This window comes from Boleophthalmus pectinirostris, unplaced genomic scaffold, assembly GCF_026225935.1.
Source record: "Boleophthalmus pectinirostris isolate CB_2022bp ecotype Guang Dong unplaced genomic scaffold, ASM2622593v1 HiC_scaffold_4, whole genome shotgun sequence".
NCBI lineage: Eukaryota > Metazoa > Chordata > Actinopteri > Gobiiformes > Gobiidae > Boleophthalmus > Boleophthalmus pectinirostris.
This window is the reverse complement of record NW_026571353.1, coordinates 38,687,005-38,708,743: the sequence shown is the minus strand read 5'-3', so window position 1 is coordinate 38,708,743 and position 21,739 is coordinate 38,687,005. Positions and strand designations below refer to the sequence as shown.

Sequence of the window (21,739 nt, the reverse complement as noted above, 5' to 3'; positions counted from 1 at the left end):
TGGAACTTGGTCTGGTTTGGTCTCCGTGAAGATAAAAAGGTTTAATGCCATACTGTGGAACATTCCAGACAAAGTATTTGACAGATTCTCCACCAAAAAAGTTGCACTGTGCAGCTTTAACAAACGTCAAGAAATCCAGATTTGATCATTTTATTGTTTTAGTCAAAATAAAACCAATTTAAACAAATTTTTACTTAAAGGTTTATTTATTTATTTTATTTGTATTTTATTTATTTATTTTTATTTGTATTTGTATTTTATTTATTTATTTATTTTAATTGTATTTATTTATTTATTTATTTGATTATATTTATTTTATTTATTTCAGTCCATCCCTTTCATTGAAGAGGATATAACAAAAAAGAGAAAAAAAGAGGAAAATGTGAAATGGAGTCGATCAGGTGGAGTCCAGTTTCTTTTTGCGAGAAAGAAAAGTATAAATGTGTTTGGTGACAGAACGGGTGGGGCGCGGGTGGAAGGAAACATGGAAGGTTTTTTTTTTTAATCACGATTCAGCATTTTGTGTGACTTTAAGCATTTTATTTATACATTTTGACTGATTGAGTAATTCATGCATTTATGAATACATTTATACTCAGGGTTTCCACCCTTTTTCACTGAAAACATTTCAACACTTTTCCATGACTTTTTCATGACCTAAAGCAAAGGCCTCCAACCTTTATCCTTCCGTGAGACAAAACAAAAATGCCAGAGCGACTCATTTTAGTGGTCGTTAGAAATGTAGTAAATATAATAGTCATGATGAGTGTCGATGAAGAACAGTGAGATGCAAAACCCAGAATCAAACAGAACCAATTATCCATCATCAGAGCACAAAATCAGACATCAAAAAGACACATTTATAATGGAAAGAGGCATTTAATCAATCAAATGTGTTTTATTCAGAGCAGTGGATCATTCAGGAGGTGGAGAGATACAGGCTGGAGACTTTTGACCAGAAGTGAATTTTCCATGACTTTACGGCACCTGCATGTGTAGAACTGATCAGACTTTTAGTGCTAAATCTGAAATGTGAACTCTTTCCACTCACCTTATGGTTTGGTTTTATAGTTTTTGAACATTTAAAATCCTGTCTGTGCATTTATTTATTGTCGTCTCTTTTAAACAAAAGACGCCAGACGTTCAGAAATAATCAGCCTCATGAGAACTGAACAGAACGCTGGAGTTACGTGAAAGAGACACTCAGATTCCATTCCAAATTCCTTGGCGGCACGGTGGCTGAGTGTTTAGCACTCATGCCTCACAGCAAGAAGATTCTGGGTTGGATCCCCAGGTCGCCTGGGCCTTTCTGTGTGGAGTTTGCATGTTTCTCCATGTGTCTCCTTTGGGTGCTCGGGTTTTCCCCATAAACCCAAAACATGCTGCAGGTCTCCAAGAACAGTCGATAGTCAAGGTCAGTTAAATAAAATCAATCAATAAACCTGCCCAGAGACTCAATGAACACTGATGCTACAACCTGGTACAATCTCTCCTGTTAAGGTTCATGTAAAAATTGTGTGTCTCTAATAAATGTATTAAATTAAAATGACTTTTCCAGGCCTGAAAAATTATATTTTCAATTTCCATGACTTTTCCAGGATTTTCATGACTGTGGAAACCCTGGTCACAAATATGAGACAAACCGTTTGGATCAGAAGTGGAGACAGCGGCTGCATCAGCAGAGCCGCAGGTCAGAGCATCTGCAGGAGCTTCTGAGACACTTCGGCAAACTTCTGATACTTGTTTCTAGTTGTCACAAATTTATAACACACCCAAATTTCTATTTATCTATTTATTTATTTTTTGCTATATCATCATCATCATCTTTATTCCGGACTCATGGTCCATTTTAAACCAGACAAGGACAGTGACAAAACAAAACAATAAACATTCATGTTTTTAAAAGAACCAGACCAGAGTCTCCACATGTTGGACTGATTATTGCTCTGAGTCTCAGATTTGTGAGTGACATTTATTATTTCAGTGTCTGATTTGTTCAGTCTGCAGATAAAACTGTACATTAAAGGTTGTATAGAGGATTTTTTTAAGGGAAGAGAAATACAGTGAGAGTCCTTGGGCGCGTTCGGAATCACTGTTGAAGTTTCCTGTCTAGAGGTAATTTAACGACCGACACGTCAGTTTTTAGACCCTTCGTCTGCTTCAGTCGCGCCATCGCTGAAAGAAATCTCCAAGAATCAGCTCAGTTTGTCTTCGCTCCTTTTCGCCTTCTCTTCTTCTTTCAGCGACCTCAAAAACCGACTTTCTTTTGCGGCGAACTGGTCGTGGATTCTCGTCCGCCATCGCGACGAACCTTGTGCGAAATACAAGGAAACTACAGTTTGAAAAACCCTCTAAGAACCGCTGCATAAACCACATAATCCCTGCGCGTCGACGAGTCACTTACACTAGGGAGTATGATTGACAACCTAACAGCCAATAGAAAATGAGGGAGCCTCGTTTTCTATTGGCTGATGTTTATCTGGCCTCAACACGTCCACAGTTGATAGATTTTCATTCTTTTTTTTTTTTTTTTTTTTTTGGTCATTATAATTACAAAGCTGCTGCGTCTCTGTAATGGTATTTTAAACTTTCATTGACAATTTGAAACAAAACAAAAAAATCCTCCTTACAACCTTTAAAGTTGCAGCTTGCAAAGTGTTCAGTCGTGCAGTAATAATCAGTGTCATCATCTGCCATGTCCAGTGATGATCTGCCCCAGATATTTAATTCTATAGTCAAATGAATAATCTCAAATTAATTTACCGTCTACTTAAAGGCAAAAACACACACAAAACATTTTTTATATACGTCTATATAAATTCAGGTGTAAAAGGGGTAGACTGTCCAGATGCACTTGAATCTGAGATGAGACCAAGACCGTGAAAGAACCAAGAACTAGAACACCTCCAGTCGTCACATCTATAAATATCTTTATCTGTTGTTGTGGACTGGTGCTTGATTGTGATTATTATTTTTCAAAATCATTACGTTTCATCCTTTAATTGTTCTAAAAATGTGCAAAACACTTTCATGTTTTACTTTCATTTTTAAACAGGTACTTCAATAGTTTTTTTTGTCCCTGTATCTGTACTTTTACTTCAGTAATAAAAGTGAGTACTTTTTCCACCAACTGTAACTTCCCAAAATTGGAGAAAACGACAAAATAATGACCAGAGTTTGTCATTTAGAAACATTTTATTGGCAGCTACACTTCTTACAGTTACACTTCTGTCATGACCAAGACTCTGAGGGTCGAGACCGAGACAAGACCGAGTCCATGACAAAAAACACCGGTCTCGAGTACTTTTACGACATGACCATCGTCAAGAAATATATTTATTGTTTTCCATTGTTGTGGCCTGGTCTTTGCTGGTGAATTATTTTTCAAAATCACTGCATTTCATCCTTTAATTGTTCTAAAAATCTGCAAAACACTTTTAGTTTTCACTCTTTAAGTACATTTTTAAAAACTTAGGTAACAAATCAATAGTTACACTTTACAGTTACACTTCTGTCATGACCAAGACTCTGAGGGTCGAGACTGAGACAAGACCGAGTCCATGACAAAAAAGACCGGTCTCGAGTACTTTTACAGCACGACCATCATCAAGAAATATATTTATTGTTTTCCATTGTTGTGGCCTGGTCTTTGCTGGTGAATTATTTTTCAATATCACAATTGATCTAAAAATCAGCAAAATACTTTTTAAAATGTACTTAAAGAGTAAAAACAAAAACAGGTATGTCAATTGTTTTACTTAAATAGATGTTTTGTACTTTTACTTAAGTAACTAAACTTAAAAAAAAACTTCTTAGGTCCTTCTTCCACCGCTCTAACTTCCCAAAACTGGAGAAAGAGACAAAATAATGACTAGAGTTTCTCGTTTAGAAACATTTTATTGGCAGCTACACTTCTTACAGTTACACTTCTGTCATGACCAAGACTCTGAGGGTCGAGACCGAGACAAGATCGAGTCCATGACAAAAAACACCGGTCTCGAGTACTTTTACGACACGACCATCATCAAGAAAAATATTTATTGTTTTCCATTGTTGTGGCTGGGGAATTATTTTTCAAAATCACTACATTTCATCCTTTAATTGTTCTAAAAATCTGCAAAACACTTTGTTTTTACTCTTCAAGTACATTTTTAAAACAGGTATGTTAATAGTTTTACTTAAATAGATGTTTTTGTACTTTTACTTAAGTGACTAAACTTTAAAAAAAAACTTCTTAGGTCCTTCTTCCACCGCTCTAACTTCCCAAAACTGGAGAAAGAGACAAAATAATGAGACCGTCGAAGGTCGAGACCGAGACAAGACCGAGTCCAAATGCACTTAAGTTCGAGACTAGACCAAGACCAGTCTCGAATACTACAACAACGACACCACCTCCCAACTGTCACATTCATCCATCGTCAAGGAATATCTTTATCTTATCCAAAAATATTTTCAAAATCACTACATTTCATCCTTTTATTGTTCTAAAAGTCTGCAAAAATATTTTCACTTTTTACTCTTTAAGTACATTTTTAAAACGGGTACATTAATAGTTTTACTTAAATAGATGTTTTTACCCGTGTATTTCTACTTTTACTTCAGTAACAAAACTTAAAAACTGGAGAAAAGAGACAAAATAATGACCAGAGTTTGTCATTTAGAAACATTTTATTGGCAGCTACACTTCTTACAGTTACACTTCTGTCATGACCAAGACTCTGAGGATCGAGACCGAGACAAGATCGAGTCCATGACAAAAAACACCGGTCTCGAGTACTTTTACGACACGACCATCATCAAGAAATATGTTTATTGTTTTCCATTGTTGTGGCCTGGTCTTTGCTGGTGAATTATTTTTCAAAATCACTACATTTCATCCTTTAATTGTTTTAAACAGATTTTTTTTTTGCCTGTGTTTTTGTATTTTTACTTAAGTAACAAACCTGAGTACTTCTTTCACCGCTGTAACTTCCCAAAACTGGAGAAAAGGACAAAATAATGTGTTTTATTGGCGACTACACTTCTTACACTCACACTTCTGTCATGACATGTTGTTTAAAGCTGCATTGTGCAACTTTTCTGGCGGAGTGTCCGTCAAACCATAGAGATGTTATTGTTCTTGATGACAGACATTCTGTGTTGGCAACGGCAGGCCGGTGACGGAGCCCTAATGAAAAAGTGACAGAGTGCAGCTTTAAGTTAAACGTCGTGTTTGTAGATTTACGGCTCATCTCAAACACAAGACTTTACTGGATCCAACATCGGTCCAGTCCCACACAAAAAGGGAGACCACGTTCTTACAAGAGTTTTATTTTTAAATTAAAATCGACAGAGAAACACAAAAAATATTCAAACGAGATTCATAAAATGTCTAAATGTGTAAAACGTTGGATTCCCCTGTTGCGAAATCGCTCGGTGTCGACAAGAGCTTCCAATGTTGGTCAGAAAATTAAAACATTTGTTATTTAAAACCCAGGCCTGACGGTAAAAAGTCGTGCAAAGTTGTCAGAGGATGGTTCAGGTTCGTTATTAAAGGTGCATTCTGGAACTTTTCTGGTGGAGGCTCAGGTTACAGGTCAGATCTGTGGAAAGGCGACGCCGCTCACAGTCAGAACACCAGTTTTTTGTTTTTTTTTTCTAGGTATTTTCGAGCGATAAAATCACCTGTAATTGAATAAATGTAACGTAGACCTGTTTAAAGTCACACTGTGGTATCCATAGCAACAAGCAGGTGACAAGTTACACAGTGTTGCTTTTTTGTAGTGTTAAAAAATGAAACTAAAACAACAAAAAATTGTCTTGAAATTTGGTTCGTCTTAAATATCTTAATTCTACGCCGCTTGCTCGTCTCCATGGAAAAGTCATTGCTCTGTCTAGAATGTTCCGCAGTGTAGATTAAACCCGCTGTATTAGACGAGCAGGTTACAGCTCGACGCTACGTTACAGGTCAGATCTGTGGAGAGGCGACGCCGCTCACAGTCAGAATACCAGTTTTTTTTTTTTTCTAGGTATTTTCGAGCCATAAAACCAGCTGTAATTGAATAAATGTAAAGTAGATCTGTTTAAAGTCACACTGTGGGACATTTCAAGCGGAGCAATGACGTATCCATAGCAACAAGCAGGTGACAAGTTACACGGTGCTCCTTTTTTTGTATTTTTAATCATGAAACTAAAACTAAAATAAGAAATTGGAGTGAAACTTGAAATTTGAAATCCACTTTGAATTATCTATCTCGTCTCCATGGAAACGCCATCGCTCCGTCTAGAATGTTCCACAGTATAGATTAAACGCGCTGTGTTAGACGAGCTACGTTACAGGTCAGATCTGTGGAGAGGCGTCCCTATTCACAGGAGGAATTATTGTATTTTTAAGCAATAGAAAGAAAAAAAAAAGTTTGCTTGGATCTGTTTAAAGTCACACTGTGGAACATTCCAAGCAGAGTGATGACGTGTCCATAGCAACAAGCAACAAGTTACACGGTGCTTCTTTTACTGTATTTTTAATCATGAAACTAAAACTAAAATAATAAATTGGAGTGAAACTTGAAATTTGAAATCCGCTTTGAATTCTCTGCCGCCGCCTCCTCGTCTCCATGGAAACATCATCGCTCTGTCTCGAATGTTCCACAGTATAGATTAAACCCATAAGACGATTACATTACAGGTCAGATCTGCGGAGAGGCGTCCCTATTCACAGGAGGAATTATTGTATTTTTAAGCAATAGAAAGAAAAAAAAAAGTTTGCTTGGATCTGTTTAAAGTCACACTGTGGAACATTCCAAGCAGAGTGATGACGTGTCCATAGCAACAAGCAACAAGTTACACGGTGCTTCTTTTACTGTATTTTTAATCATGAAACTAAAACTAAAATAATAAATTGGAGTGAAACTTGAAATCCGCTTTGAATTCTCTGCCGCCGCCTCCTCGTCTCCATGGAAACATCATCGCTCTGTCTCGAATGTTCCGCAGTATAGATTAAACCCATAAGACATTACATTACAGGTCAGATCTGCGGAGAGGCGCCGCTATTCACAGAAGGAATTATGTAAAAAGTAAAATATAAAAAGTGAATGAATACATGTTTAAATGAATATGTTTTAAAGTCACACCATGGAACATTCCGGGCAAACGAACAAAAGCACATCTCCACCAGAAAAGTTTGTGCGCACAATTTTTGCATTTTCTTCATCTGACAACTTTAAAACAAAACAGTCTTTAGATTTAAAAAGAGAAACATGTCCGTTGTAAATCCAGCCTGCCGGTTTAGACGAACACGTGTCTCGTTTTTAAACATGACGAACGGATTCTGACGAAAACAAAAACCCCAAAAACACATTTCCAATTGTGTAAACGGACGTCTGCTCCACCAGGGGGCAGCACAAACACACACAGATGTTTAATACAAGTGTTAATAAAAGATACTCTTGAATATTATTGCAGAAATCACGATAATGTTTAAAAATATGACCTTCTTTAACTCGTCTGACCGGCCGCCTGACCACTAAGAATTTGTCTTAACCAGGACTAGTGGAGTTAAATAGAGCTTTATTTTTATATTTCTACTGGACATGTTTTATTTGTTTTGTTTTGTGGCGTAAACGTAAGGTAAGAACGTCGCAAGAAAATCAAACCTGTTTTAAATCCAGTCGCCTCTCGCATCGGATCGTAAAGTGTGAGAACATGAATCGTGAGCTGTGAACTTTTAAACTTTTTTATTTATAATTAATTAATCATAATTGTACCCCTAATTTTTATTATTATTATTTATTTATTTAAAATTTGTATTATTTTATTTACTAGTTTTATTGTCTTAACCAGGACTAGTGTAGAGAATTGGAGCTTTATTTTGATCTTTCAATTGGACTTTAGTTTAACTAAACCAGGTCTAAACCAGGACTGAACCAGGTCTAAACCAGGTCTAAACCAGATCTAAACCAGGTCTAAACCAGGTCTAAACTAGATCTAAACCAGGTCTAAACCAGGTCTAAACCAGATCTAAACCAGGTCTAAACCAGGTCTAAACTAGATCTAAACCAGGTCTAAACCAGGTCTAAACCAGGTCTAAACTAGATCTAAACCAGGTCTAAACCAGGTCTAAACCAGGTCTAAACTAGGTGTAAAACCAGGTCTAAACCAGGACTAAACCAGGGCCAATTTGAAGGCAACAAAAAGGAATTTTCAGGATGTGTTGTTACATTCATGTAGTTTTTAAAAGCATGACAATATCAAGTAATCCAAAGTATTCAGATTACATTACTCACTTTAAGTAATTGAATGGATTACGTTACAAACTACATTTTGGGGGATGTAATCTGTAATCTGTAGGGGATTACATTTTAAAAGTCACCCTTCCAACACTGTCTATAGAAATAAAGTGGATAAAGTTGGATTTAAGATCTAAGAAAAACGTGCAGTGAAATTTTTGGCGTTTAACCCAAAGAAATATGACTTTTTGTGGATCCGCATAAAAGAAACCACATTAAAGACAAACTTTCTCTTTCCTCTCTCTTTGTGTAGAAAAGGGAAAGTCCGCCGGCCGGTCAGACTCTGGTGCTCGTGCCGCTAAAAAATTCAGTATTTCAAAATCAAAAACAAACCAACTGTAGCTTCCTTCATTTGCTCAATAAAAACAAGTGGCTTTCCCCAAAAAAAGAAACATTATATCACCACAGTTCCTCTGATCGCCGTCACCAGCGCCACCTGCAGGCGCTTCGGGGTCATGACAGAGAAGTAGAAGGCACATAGTGTTTTATTCCCTGATCACGGAGAGCTGCTTCATTTAAAGGACAATATTACGACATTTTTTGTGTGTTATAATGTCGTTTTTTCATCACAAACAAACCTGGAGTTGTGTTTTGTTTCTTTCACACAAGTTTAACGCACAAACAGTGTTGGGGAGTAACAGATTACATGTACTGGAGTTATGTAATCAGAGTACAAATGATGAGTAACTGTATTCAGTTACAGTTACTGTTTCAGTGAGTGGGAATTGGATTACAGTTACTTTGTTGAAATAAATGGATTACACAGCGGGATTTTCCTCTTTTCACATTTTTGTCTATATCCCCCTTTTTTTTTTTCCTTTTTTTCTGTAATTCCACTCATTGCTGGAAACTAAACCAAGTCTGAACTAGATCTAAACCAGGATTTAAACCAGGACTAAACCAGGACTAAACCAGGACTTAAACCAGGTCTAAACCAGATCTAAACAAAGTCTAAACCAGGTCTAAACCAGGACTTAAACCAGGACTAAACAGGACTAAACCAGGACTAAACCAGGACTAAACCAGGACTTAAACCAGGACTAAACCAGGACTAAACAGGACTAAACCAGGACTAAACCAGGACTAAACCAGGACTAAACCAGGACTAAAACAGGACTAAAACAGGACTTAAACCAGGACTAAACCAGGACTAAAACAGGACTAAACAGGACTTAAACCAGGACTAAACCAGGACTAAACCAGGACTAAAACATGACTAAAACAGGACTTAAACCAGGACTAAACACAACTTAAACCAGGACTTAAACCAGGACTAAACCAGGACTTAAACAGGACTAAAACCCAGGACTAAAACCAGGACTAAAAACCAGGACTAAACCAGGACTTAAACCAGGACTAAACCAGGACTAAACAGGACTAAAACAAACAGGACTAAACCAGGGACTAAACCAGGATCTAAACCAGGTCTAAACCAGATCTAAACTAGATCTCGTTACTCACTTTAAATAACTTTATGGATTATGTTACAAACTACATTTTGTAATCTGTAATCTGTAGGGGATTACATTTTAAAAATCACCAACACTGTGTACAAACCCTGCGCATTTAGGCCGAGTTTTTCTCTCAAACACGACTCCAGGTTTGTTTTTGAGGAGTTAAAAACATTATAACGTGATTTAAATCTCACAAAAATCAATTCTGCGTAATATAAAACCTTTAAATTATTAGTGTTTTTAGATAAAACGACTGGAAAAAGGGAAAATCCACGCATCAAGGTCCTATAGTTTCTGCATTTTTACTGTTTTTACTTCATTCATTTACTTCTTTACTTAATTTAAACGTCATTAACTGAACCTAATTGTTTAAACCGTATTTAACCGCTAAAAATCCATCAAAAATAAGAGACACCTCTATTTTTTGAATTTTGTTTAATTAGTCAAAAAATCAAAAAAATGTGCGTCAATTCTTCTTCATTTCTGATGAATTTTTGTGTGTGGATTACAAAAATTTCAGAGTTACTTTGTTTTTCAACTTTTCTTTCAAATTCTCATAAACGAATGAAACTAAGATAAGTGTTTACCCTGAGTGCTTCCTCACCAGCTTAAATAATTACAAAAACATAAAAACCTGTTTCACGCGTGCTCATTTTTACAATTCTCAAATTTTGATTTAATGTTGTGGGATTATAACTGCTGTTTTACACCAACTGAGAAGCAATTTACGAAGAAAAGTTGAAAAATATGTTGAAAATGACAGGACACTAGGGAGAATTTTTGAGAAAATTCAGCACAAGTTTACATTAAAGAAACGCTGTTTTCTCAGACTTTAAACATAATTTTCGACAAAATAAAGGTGTTTTCTTATATTTTTAATTGTCAGATAATTATTTCTGTGTACGTTAAGAAAAGGAGGAGTGTTTTTAGGTAATAGTACAATTTTAAACCTAAAAAAAAAACGACCAAATTAGAAAAAAACGAGAGTGAATGTTTTAGTGAAATGAAAAGTCTGACCTGACGTAGGCGCTTTAAATGGAAATCCCTTTTTGCAGTCTGTAACTTCTGATATTTTTAGTATTAAAAACAAAACAAAAAAAAAACAAAAAAACAGAACATTGTCGGCGCGGTCGTGTCCGTTTCAAACAGTGACTAAAATAAACTCTAGTTAGTGTCTCGAGTAAACGTCGTAGTGGTACATTTGTGAACGGGGCTTGGATAAAGTGCACGATGGGCCGGTCCCCTCACGGCCGCAGACCCGCTGGAGCTCCAGGACCGGCCCGGGATCAAACCGGGACTAGACCAGTGTTAGCTCTTGTTTTTATGTTTGCCTTCCCTGCTTTACAGCTAGGGGGCCCTATAACCCCTTTTGCACTTGTTACTTGCTTGTATTTTTATTGGGACTAACAACCGGGACTAGACCGGGACTAGACCGGACTAGACCGGGACTAGACCGGGACTAGACCGGGACTTCAGTGGGTCTCGATCACGACGGGCTCATATCCTCCAGCAGACACCCTGAAAGAAAAAGATACACAGAGTTATTGGAATGATGCACAGAGTAAGGTGTACTGGAACGGAATATGGATTTTAGTCCTGGTTTAGAACTAATTTAGTCCTGGTTTGGTCCTGCTTTGGTCCTACTTCAGTCCTGGTCCAGTTCTGATTTAGTTATTTAGTTGGTTCAGGTCTCAATCCAACTTGAGTCTTTGTTTAGTCATGGTTGGAACATGAATTTTAGCCCTGGTTTAGTTTTGGTTTAGTCCTAGTTTAGTCCTGGTTTAGTCCTGGTTTAATCTAGTTCAATCCTGGTTTTTAGTCCCAGTTAATCCTGGTTTACATCCGTGGTTTAGTCCTGCTTTAGGCCATTAGTCTCAGTCCAATTTGAATATTTTAGTCCTAGTTTGGTCCTAGTTTGGTCCTGGTTTGATCCTGGTACGATTCTGGTTTAGTCCTGGTTTAGTCCTGGTTTAGTCCTGGTTTAGTCCTGGTTTAGTCCTGGTTTAGTACTCCTGCTTTTTTGTCTCATTTGTCTCAATGCTGGTTTAATTCTCTTTTAGTTCAGTTTTAGTCACGTTTTTGTCTTGCGTTTTGTCTTGCGTTTAGTCTTGCGTTTAGTCTTGCGTTTAGTCTTGCGTTTAGTCTTGCGTTTAGTCCTGGTTTGGTCCTGGTTTGGTCCTGGTTTAGTCCTGCGTTTAGTCCCGGTTTGGTCCTGGTTTAGACCTGGTTTAGTCCTGGTTTAGACGTGGTTTAGTCCTGGTTTAGTCCTGGTTTAGACCTGGTTTAGTCCTGGTTTAGTCCTGGTTTAGTCCTGGTTTAGTCCTGATTTAGTCCTGGTTTATTTCTGCATTTTGTTACTTGTTCAGATTTTTTCCTGACGTAGTTTTAGTCTTGCTCGGTCACATGTTCCGTTTAGTTTTTGTTTGTTTTTTAATCCCAAAAATAAAAATAAAACCAGCTGCAGTCGTGTGGATTTTTCCAACACAAACATGAGAAATTTTGATTGTGTTTTGTTTTCAGACGGAGCAGTTTAGTCACGTCCAGAGTGTTTCTGTTCTCACTGCAGTGACACACTCTCCACAGCAGAGGGAGCTACACACCCATTTAACAAAAACTGATCGAAGCAGGAAAACACACTTAAGATATATTACCATTTTCGATTTTAGTCAACATTTTAATGAGCTCAACATTTGTCTAATAATATTTTAAAATCTAAAAAGGAAAATGTTTTAAAAATGTCAACACTGAAGAAAGTCCAAACCAAAAAGCAACTGTACTTATTATTATTATATTGTACTTGTTTTGTGCTGCATTTTTGTATGAAAAGCGCTCTGTAAATAAAGTTTGACTGATTTATTGTTATTAGTGATGTAACAATAACCAAAATATTGTGTTATTGTATCATCAAAAGTTTCACAATAATACAGTGGACCATCACAATATAGCAAATTAAAAGTTTCTCTGCTTAAATTTATTATTGTTTTGGTGCAGCAAGAGCTAAAAGCAGAGAGAACTACATAGACCATGATGCTTTGCTCTGATTCTGTCCAATCTACATTATACAGGGTGTCCCAAAAAATATGACATAATTTCTCAGGCCAGTTCTTGTTGAAATAACCTCAAATTTTCAAGAATGTACAGAAACAGATCAAGATTTTATATTTATTATCGTATTTTCTGGGCAATTAGACGCGGTCTTAAGCCTCTAAACCAGGGGTGCTCAGACTTTTTCAGTATGTGAGCTACTTTTAAAATGATCGTGTCTGAAAGATCTACCACCTAATATAAAAATGTTAAACATATATTTATTTGTAAATGTATTATGAATTCTTACATGTACGACACATTTTGAGGTATCTTGCATAACGTCATGAGAGAATACTGCACAACACGATTAAACTTTTTACATGTTCGTAATTACTTGAATCAGGGGTGCCCACACTTTTTCAGCATGCGAGCTGCTTATAAAATGTCCAAGTCAAAAATGATCAACCGACTACAAAGTCAAGTAAACTGTACTGGACTTAAGAGAACTTTCAAAGCACTTTACAGAAAACTGAAAAAAGTGAAGACAGTGATGAGGATTTTTAAACTTGTTTTTCCAAGTTCCTAACTGGAGTTACATGGTTAGTATGAGTTTTACAGTGGGATTTAGCCTCTGCACATTTACCAAACCAAACCCAGATGTATTTGTGCACGTTTATTAGGCAAACTTCAGCCACATGTCATGTAGATCTGCTCTGTGCTGTTGGCTCCTCTGTGCCAACACTCTAACATAAATTTAGATCAGTTTTTGCTTCGCGTTTTGTCTTGTCCTTCTAATCTGCGCATTGTGGCAGGAGCCTGTGTGCACTTTACCCGGGGAAGAGCAAGAGCGTGAGAAGGCGAGGGGCGGCGTGCTGACGTGAGGCAGATGGACAGGTAGGATGTTTTAAAAAAGTTGAACCTGCCCTGTGATGCACGCTGGTACACGAGGGCACACGCTGTCGCAGACGAGCCGTGCATAGGGAGCGTGTGTGTTTGTGATGTGCCGTAGAGTCTCCGCGGGTTTCAAATGAGCGCACAGGCTGCACTGAGACGCCCCACACGCTCCTGCACCCCGCTACAAGTTTATTACCAACAGCAGCGGCCGGAATGAAATATGATCACACTTGTTGAGTGTCAGACCTCGAGTGAGAGACAAGACCGAGTCCAAACGCGAGTCCGAGACGAGACACGGCGATCTACCCACACGACCTTGGAGATCGACTGGTAGATCGCGATCGACGTATTGAGCACCCCTGATCTAATCGCATCAAAAAACGACCACGCACCGCAATCCAGAGCGCCCCATACACGAATCCACTCGGGTGTCCCAGCACGACTTCAGTAAACTACAAAGCCACAAACACACACGGAGCAGACAGCGACCGCACAGAGAAAAACACCCACAGACACACTCATCACTCCACGCCGACGAGGAACGGAATGGAAAAGCCACGAGCGCAATGTGCCGCTTCTAGACACGACTGAACAACTGAGTCACTGCGAACACGCCGACAATCCGTTGGTCCCAGACAGCACCCTCCCTACACGCCACAACTGAACAAAGCCCAGAGTCAATGTGAACGAACAAACAAACAAAACCACTCACCCATCACACTGTTGGGTTTCATTTAAAGTCCCACGCCGTTTATTTGTGAAAAAAGTTTGAAAATAGACCATTTAATGACAGTGTGTCTTATAATCCAGAGCGACTAATAGCCCGGAAAATACCGTAATGTTTTATTTTTGTTCTGTTTTCAGGTTGAGCCGTTCACTTCCAAAGAGAAGTCGTTTTGCGTCTTGGAATCTGCTGCACACACTCACCCAAGACTGTGCAGCTTCAATGCAAAATTTGGAAAAACTTCACTACCTGGCAAAAAAAAAAATTGGACTTGGTACCAAAAATGTAAAGATGCAGGGCTAAAGGATTAAATATGTGTGTGAGCAGATTCCAAAACACAAAATGACTTCTGTTTGGGAATGAAAAGCTCAACCTGAAAACAGAACAAAAATAAAACATTAAATATAAAATCTTGATCTGTTTCTGTACATTCTGTGAAAATTTGAGCTTATTTCATCAAGAATTCCCAAAATTATTGACCTGTGAAATGATGTAAAATGTTTTGGGACACGCTGTATTTCCCGTCGGGAGTTTGGTTGGTAGTTCGATTACCTGGTCCCGAGTCTGATCCCGCTCAGAGCCGTGGTGCCGTCTCTGCTCACGAACAGGCGCAGGTTACTGTCTGAAACCAAAAACAAAAACAGCATTACTCACGTGAGAGCCCAAAACCACAAGATAAAGGTGCATTGTGTAACTTTTCACGTGCTTGTCTCCGTGGAGATGTGATTGCTTTGCCTGGAAATGTAAAGTTGGAACATGCATTTTAGACCTGGTCTAGCCCCGATCTAGTCCTAGTCTAGTCCTAGTTTAGTCTTAGTCTAGTCCTAATCTAGTACTAGTCTAGTCCTAGTCCAGCCCCGGTTTAGTCCTGGTCTAGCTCCGGTTTAGTTCTAGTCTAGCCCCAGTTTAGTCCTAGTGTAGTCCTAGTCTAGCCCAGGTTTAGTCCTGCTCTAGCCCCAGTTTAGTACTAGTCAAGTACTAGTCTAGTCCTAGTCTAGCCTCGGTCTAACCCTGGTCTAGTCCTAGTCTAGCCCCGGTCTAGTCCCGGTCTAGTCCCGATCTAGCTCTGGTCTAGCTCTGGTCTAGCCCCAATTTAGTCCTAGTCTAGCCCTGGTCTAATCCTAGTCTAGTCCATTTTTTTTTCCTGGTCTAGCCCTGGTCTAGCACTTGTTTAGGCCTGGTTCTGACCTGGTTCTGACCTGATTCAGACCTGGTCTAGTCCCATTTTTTTCCTGGTCTAGCCCTGGTCTAGTCCCGTTTTTTTCCTGGTCTAGTCCCGGTCTAGTCCCTGAAACGAGCCCTCGTCCTCATGTTGTGTATTTTTTATCAGATGATCCGTACCTTCAGTGTGATTCATGTCGGCAAAGTTCTGGCTCTGCACGATTTTCTCCACGATGTCGTCTGCGTCCATCCGAGTGTCGTTCACCCAGGACGGATGACTCTCCACCGAGTCCTGCTTCCTCCTGAAGCACAAAAGACACAGAGTTAAAGGTTTCTCACCTGCTTGTTTCTATGGATACGTCATTGCTTTGTCTGGAATGTTCCACAATGTGACTTTAAACAGCTCTAACTAACATTTATTCAATTACAGATGGGTTTTATCACTCAAAAATACCTAGAAAAACAGACATTTACAGGCCCCAGATTGGGCCTGTAAATTGGTCTGGTTTGGTCTCCATGAAGATAGAAAGTTTTAATGCCATACTGTGGAACATTCCAGACAAAGCAGTAACATCTCTAAGGACAAAAGCATTTAACAGACCCTCCACCACAAAAGTTACACCTGTACAGTGTGTTAGTCTGACCTGGGGGGCCTGTTGGGGGGCAGGGCGGGGCGTGGGGGTCTGGGGGGTTTGTCCGGGCGTGTGGAGGTCAGGGGGTCCGGGGGGCAGAGCTCAGGCGGGTCCGAGCTGAAGCCCAAACCCGACGCGCTGCTCCCTGTGGACGTGTTCCTGCGGTGGGTCAGGTCCGACAGGCTGGAGGAGCACGAGTGTTCTGTGCTGTAACCTGCAAACAAACCACCAAATAAACACAAATACAGATTAGTTTATTTATCCATTCTTTCTACAACCACATGTAAAACTGGACTCGTTAACAAAAAGGAAGATGAAGAGTTGTGGTGTGTGTTTCGGACCTGAGATCTTGCTGTGTTGGCTGGCGTAGCTGGAGTTTCTGGAGTGACCGGACTGGAACGCTTCAGGTTGACTCTGGTTTGACTCGGACTCCTCCAAAAGACCTGGAAACACAAATTACAATAAAAAAGAGTTAGATCAGGCCCACTCAATGTTTATTTATATTATAGAGACATTCAATATTAATGAACATCTGCAATTAGGTAGTTCACTTTTTCTGTCCTGCAGACAAAGACCACAAAGATCAAACATTTTTTGTGTAATTCTTTCAGTTTTAACAGCAGAGGTCACACCACATTCACTGTAAATTTGCCAACTCAGAATATTCTAATAAATTATTGAACATGTCTGTAATACTAGTGGAATAATTATGCAACTGTTCCTTCTTAAATAATCACTCTTTAAAAATTAAAAATGCATTTTTCACAGGAAATACAACTGTCACCCTGCAGGACATCACAGTCGCTTACAAAAGTAAGAAAAATCTAATTATTCAGTTAGTTCTTTAGCTTAAGCCCTGAACTCCAGAGCTCCAGAGCGTTTTATTTAAGGTGCATTGCTCAACTTTTGTGGTGGAGGGTCCATGACCTGCTTGTCTTTGTGGAAATGTTATTGCTTTGTCTGATGAGCAATTAATTTTTTTCCCCAAGGGACAAAATGACAAAGGTCGTCTGTGCTACATGGTCGAGTCCTGTGTTAGACTTATTTTAGTCCTGATTTAGTCCTGGTTTAGACTTGATTTAGACCTATTTTAGTCCCGGTTTTAGTATTGGTTTTAGTTCTGGTTTTAGACCTGGTTTAGACCTGGTTTTAGTTCTGGTTTAGTCCTGGTTTTAGTCCTGGTTTTAGTCCTGGTTTTAGTTCTGGTTTAGTCCTGGTTTTAGTTCTGGTTTAGTCCTCATTTTCATTTCCGTGGAGTTTTATGTCAGACTCTGGAAGCCAAAGGAACAACATTTCCAAGGAAACCAGCAGAGTCGGGGGCTGTGCTTATGTAGGGACTTTTCTTCACATCTTTTTATCATTCGGGGGAAATACTGACTAAGATTTAACTCCGAGTGTGGTCTGAGCAATCCTTCAGCACTTCCCTAAAAACACGAAATAACAATATCAAGTTAATAATTTTTATGTCTGATTGTATTTTTATTAAATTAGAAACAAAAAGTCTAAGAGGAATTTGAAACTGTTTTGTCAAAGCTGCATTTTGTGTATTTTTTTTAGTAGAGGTTGCGTCAGATACTTTTCTCCATGGGGATGTTAGTGCTTTGACTGGAATGTTCCACGGTATGGCATTAAACCTTTCTTTCTATCCTCACAGAGCCCAAACCAGACCAAGTTACAGGTCAGATCTGTGGAGAGGCGACGCCAATCACAGTCAGAATGCCTAGTTTCATGTTTTTTGAGGTATTTTTGAGCTTTAAAACCACCTGTAATTGAATAAATATAAGGTAGAGCTGTTTAATATCACACTGCGGAACATTCCAGGCAGAGCAATAACGTATCCATAGCAACAAGAAGGTGACTGTTAGAATAATTGTATATGTTATCCCATATTTTCTATGTTATTGTTTTTGTGTGAATAATGTTTGTGCTTATAACTATGCAGTGACTTGTCACCCACTCTGCACACCGCTAAAACAATGACTTAGTCAGCTCTTTTGCTGAGAAAGAGGACGGCTCTCACTTTTCCGGGAAAGAGGGCAGCTCTCAAGGATGGCAGAAAGAAGGGGACGTGCTGGAGGGGACGTGCTGTTCCTAAAGATGCTATAACAAAGATGCTACAACAATGATGCTACACCTTATCGGCCACCTGCTGCTGAATAGACATATTTGCACAATGAAATCATGTCTGATGTTTCTACTGTTTTTTGCTGTTTTCAACCCCTCCCCTTAGAGAAACACCCATTGTAACTAGGGACTCCCTTATGACAATAAAAAGAGGAGACGCAGGGAGTGCATCAGAGCTCTCTGTCCGCCCTCCTCAAGAGAAAACGATATTAATCTCTTGTCTTTCTTCTTACTTTTACAATGTTTAGGTGGGCTTAAACCTAACAGTGACAGACCCTCCAACCAGAAAGTTACACAGTGCATCTTTAACATGATTAGAAAAAAAACACCCGTCTCTAAAGGTGCACGGTGTAATTTTTCTAGTAAGGGGTCCGCCATAAATTTGTTGCCATGGAGATATTATTGCTTTGCCTGAAAGGTTTCATAATAGAGCATTAAATATCATCATCTGTGTTGCATTTATTCAATTAAAGGTGGTTTTAAAGCTCAAAAACACAACAAAAAACATGCATTCCTACATTGAGTGAGCTCGCCTCTCCGCCGATCTGACCTGTAACTTGGACTGGATGCACTGTGGGCTTGTCTCCATGGAAACAGATGAGTTTAAAGCCATACTGTGCACCTTCAAATGTTTATTACTCGTTTATGTCGTGATTTGTGGTTGAATACCCGAGCTGATGATGGAGGGGCGAGGCTTGGCGCTCCGGCCCAGAGACACGCCTCCGGAGCTGGGCGGGGGCTCGGCCGTGGTCCCCTCTCCTTTACAGTCCATCTGGAGAGCCGGCTCACGACCGGAGACCGTGATCGATTTGGCTGAACTCGGAGCCCTGAAAGAAAAAAACAACATTACAGCAACAACAAATATGCATTCACAAAATGCACCTTTAAATAGTTTTCATTTGTAGTTCAATCTGTCCAAAATGTTTTTAAAGGGGGTAGGGAAATACTTTGTAGGTGTATTTTTTTGACTCTGTATCTGTACTTTTGTTGCCTCGGATCCAGAATACTCTTAATGAAGATGTGTCTGGTCAACAGTGAATATCCCAGAGTTCAAATGGGCATGATTGACAGGTGGATTAACCAATCAGGGACACGTATGGTCTGTGTTATGGTCTGTTAGTGTTCCTCCTGTACCACTGTCACTTGGCTCTACTGCGCATGTCTCCTGCAGAAAGAGCCTCTGTCCTGTCTGTATCATGTCAGTCGATCGCACCGTTACTTCTGCACCACTCAACTATTTAACATTTAAACTTTAAACTTATAAAGACAAAGACTGAGAAGACCGAACACAAATGCCCCCAAAAACTAAATCAGATTCTGCAGATTACAAACTGCAAGTCGTGAAATCTGCAGCTGAAAACGGAAATCGAGCAACAGAAAGAAAGTTTGGAGTGAGAGAGAAACTTGTGACACCGGGAGGATGCACCATGAAACTTTCCTGAAGTCACTGGATGGATGGACAAAGTCTGGACTTCAGTGACACCAAAACCATCCTGTTGAGATTCAGAAAGACCCGAATAATTCTAACTGGAACTGATGCTGAGTCTGACAACAGCGACGCAGAAGAGTTTGCGGCGCTCTGTTTACCTCCGGAGGTCGAGGCCGAGTTGTTCAGAAGTGACACCGAGGATGAAGAATTGAATGGATTTAGTGATTTGGAGTGAGATGGAGAGTTTGATTAAACTTGTTCGGTTCTGTTGTTTATGTTACAGTTTATCTGAAGAACTGTGAAATATGTGACGTTAACAGTCTGTTGTTCTCTCTTCTGTTGTTATTACTACAACTTGACTTTACACAGGAAATGTCTGCTCCTGCTCTCAGATTTTTCCCTAAAAAGTGCAACTTATATATGTTTTTTTCTTCTTCATTATTCATTTATAGGCTGGTGCAATTTGTACTCCGGAGCATCTTAAAGTGCGAAAAATATGGTAATTGCACAGGTTCAGGTTTGTTTGGACCCGACGCATGACCAGACTGAAATCTCTTGATATAAAAGACACAGAAACTACAGAAAATCATTCTGGATTTGCCAGGCACACACTTTTACTTCCATCACTGTTCAGGAGGACGCAGCTCAAGGATTAGTTTATCGAGCACAGAGAGAACATGCAAACTCTACAGTGATCTGGGAATCAAACCTAAAACTTTCTCCGTGTGAAGACGAGCGCTTCACAAACTGGGAGGAGCGAGTTTTATTTGTCTTGGCTGTGATCGGGGTGGAGAGGCCGAGTCGCTGATCACGGAGCTATTCGGGTTCTAAAATGTTATCGCTCGAGTCTGAGGAACTGTCAAACATCCAGACAGAGACGAGAAAAAGCTGGAGGAAAACCAACGCAAACAAGATCGAAACGCGGCGATTTCTCAAAAGCAGGACAAGCCAGAGAACATGAGAAACAGACCGACGTTTAACAAGAAGATCAAGCTTTTGTTAGGAATGCATCAGGAAAGAGGGGAATATTTTGGACCACTTTAAAATTTACAAGTTTCGTTCTCACGTTTTTCTTTTTAAACTTGTAAGAATCAAGAAGAACTGGCCAAAATACAAAAATATGAAACTGACACACAACAGAATATGCAAACACAGCTTTTAAAGAGATCTTGACCGTGTTATAGCTGTATCCTTTTCTCATTTACCCCCTCGGAGTTTTGTTTAGAGTGATTCATGCGTGTTTGAGTCATTGTAATTCCCCTGCAGTCAGGACAGTATTTTTCTTTTTCTCTATCCCCTTGTAAACACCCACTGCTCTGTTTTTACTCCGCTCTCAACTGCAAAACTACAAAATCAGCTGCTTATTAACGTGATGTGAGGTTTTGTTGTCATGACATTTATCGTGATGTAGTGTAAAGGTTTTTTCAACAGGTTTTTTCCCCTTTTACTAAAGCGCAGCAAAGTAACGTATTTTTTGGACTTCACTTTTTTTTTCATGGTTTGGGTGTTACCGGTGCAACTTCTATATTAAAATGTTTGAGTGAAGTGTGGAGAGGTTCTAGTCTTGTGTGTGAGTATCTGCTGCTCCTGTTCCTCCTGCACCACTGTCACTTGTCTCTACTGCGCATGTCTCCTGCAGAAAGAGCCTCTGTTCTGTCTGTATCATGTCAGTCGATCGCACCGTTACTTCTGCACCACTCAACTATTTAACATTTAAACTTTAAACTTATAAAGACAAAGACTGAGAAGACCGAACACAAATGCCCCAAAAACAAAATCAGATTCTGCAGATTACAAACTGCAAGTCGTGAAATCTGCAGCTGAAAACGGAAATCGAGCAGCAGAAAGTTTGGAGTGAGAGAGAAACTTGTGACACCGGGAGGATGCACCATGAAACTTTCCTGAAGTCACTGGATGGATGGAAAAAGCCTGGACTTCAGTGACACCGAAACCATCCCAGGGTGTCCCCAGGTTTGACGACCTCAAATTTAAGACTTTTTAAGACCTTTTTAAGACCACTTCAATGAAAA

The 21,739-nt window shown here is 39.3% G+C and overlaps 1 protein-coding gene across 1 annotated transcript in view; it reads right to left on the bottom strand.

Annotated features, from left to right (window-relative positions):
- Positions 1-9,683: 9,683 nt before the first annotated feature.
- The window catches only part of eeig1a (estrogen-induced osteoclastogenesis regulator 1a), a 56,128-nt gene continuing 44,072 nt past the window's right edge, over positions 9,684-21,739 (bottom strand). The window contains exons 7-12 of the mRNA XM_055162088.1: positions 18,950-19,107; positions 16,498-16,599; positions 16,169-16,370; positions 15,705-15,826; positions 14,916-14,985; positions 9,684-11,236 (exon numbers count right to left, since the gene is read on the bottom strand). Of these exons, the coding sequence (XP_055018063.1) occupies positions 11,191-11,236; positions 14,916-14,985; positions 15,705-15,826; positions 16,169-16,370; positions 16,498-16,599; positions 18,950-19,107 (700 nt within the window). The 3' untranslated portion in view covers positions 9,684-11,190. The remainder of the gene's footprint in view (positions 11,237-14,915; positions 14,986-15,704; positions 15,827-16,168; positions 16,371-16,497; positions 16,600-18,949; positions 19,108-21,739) is intronic.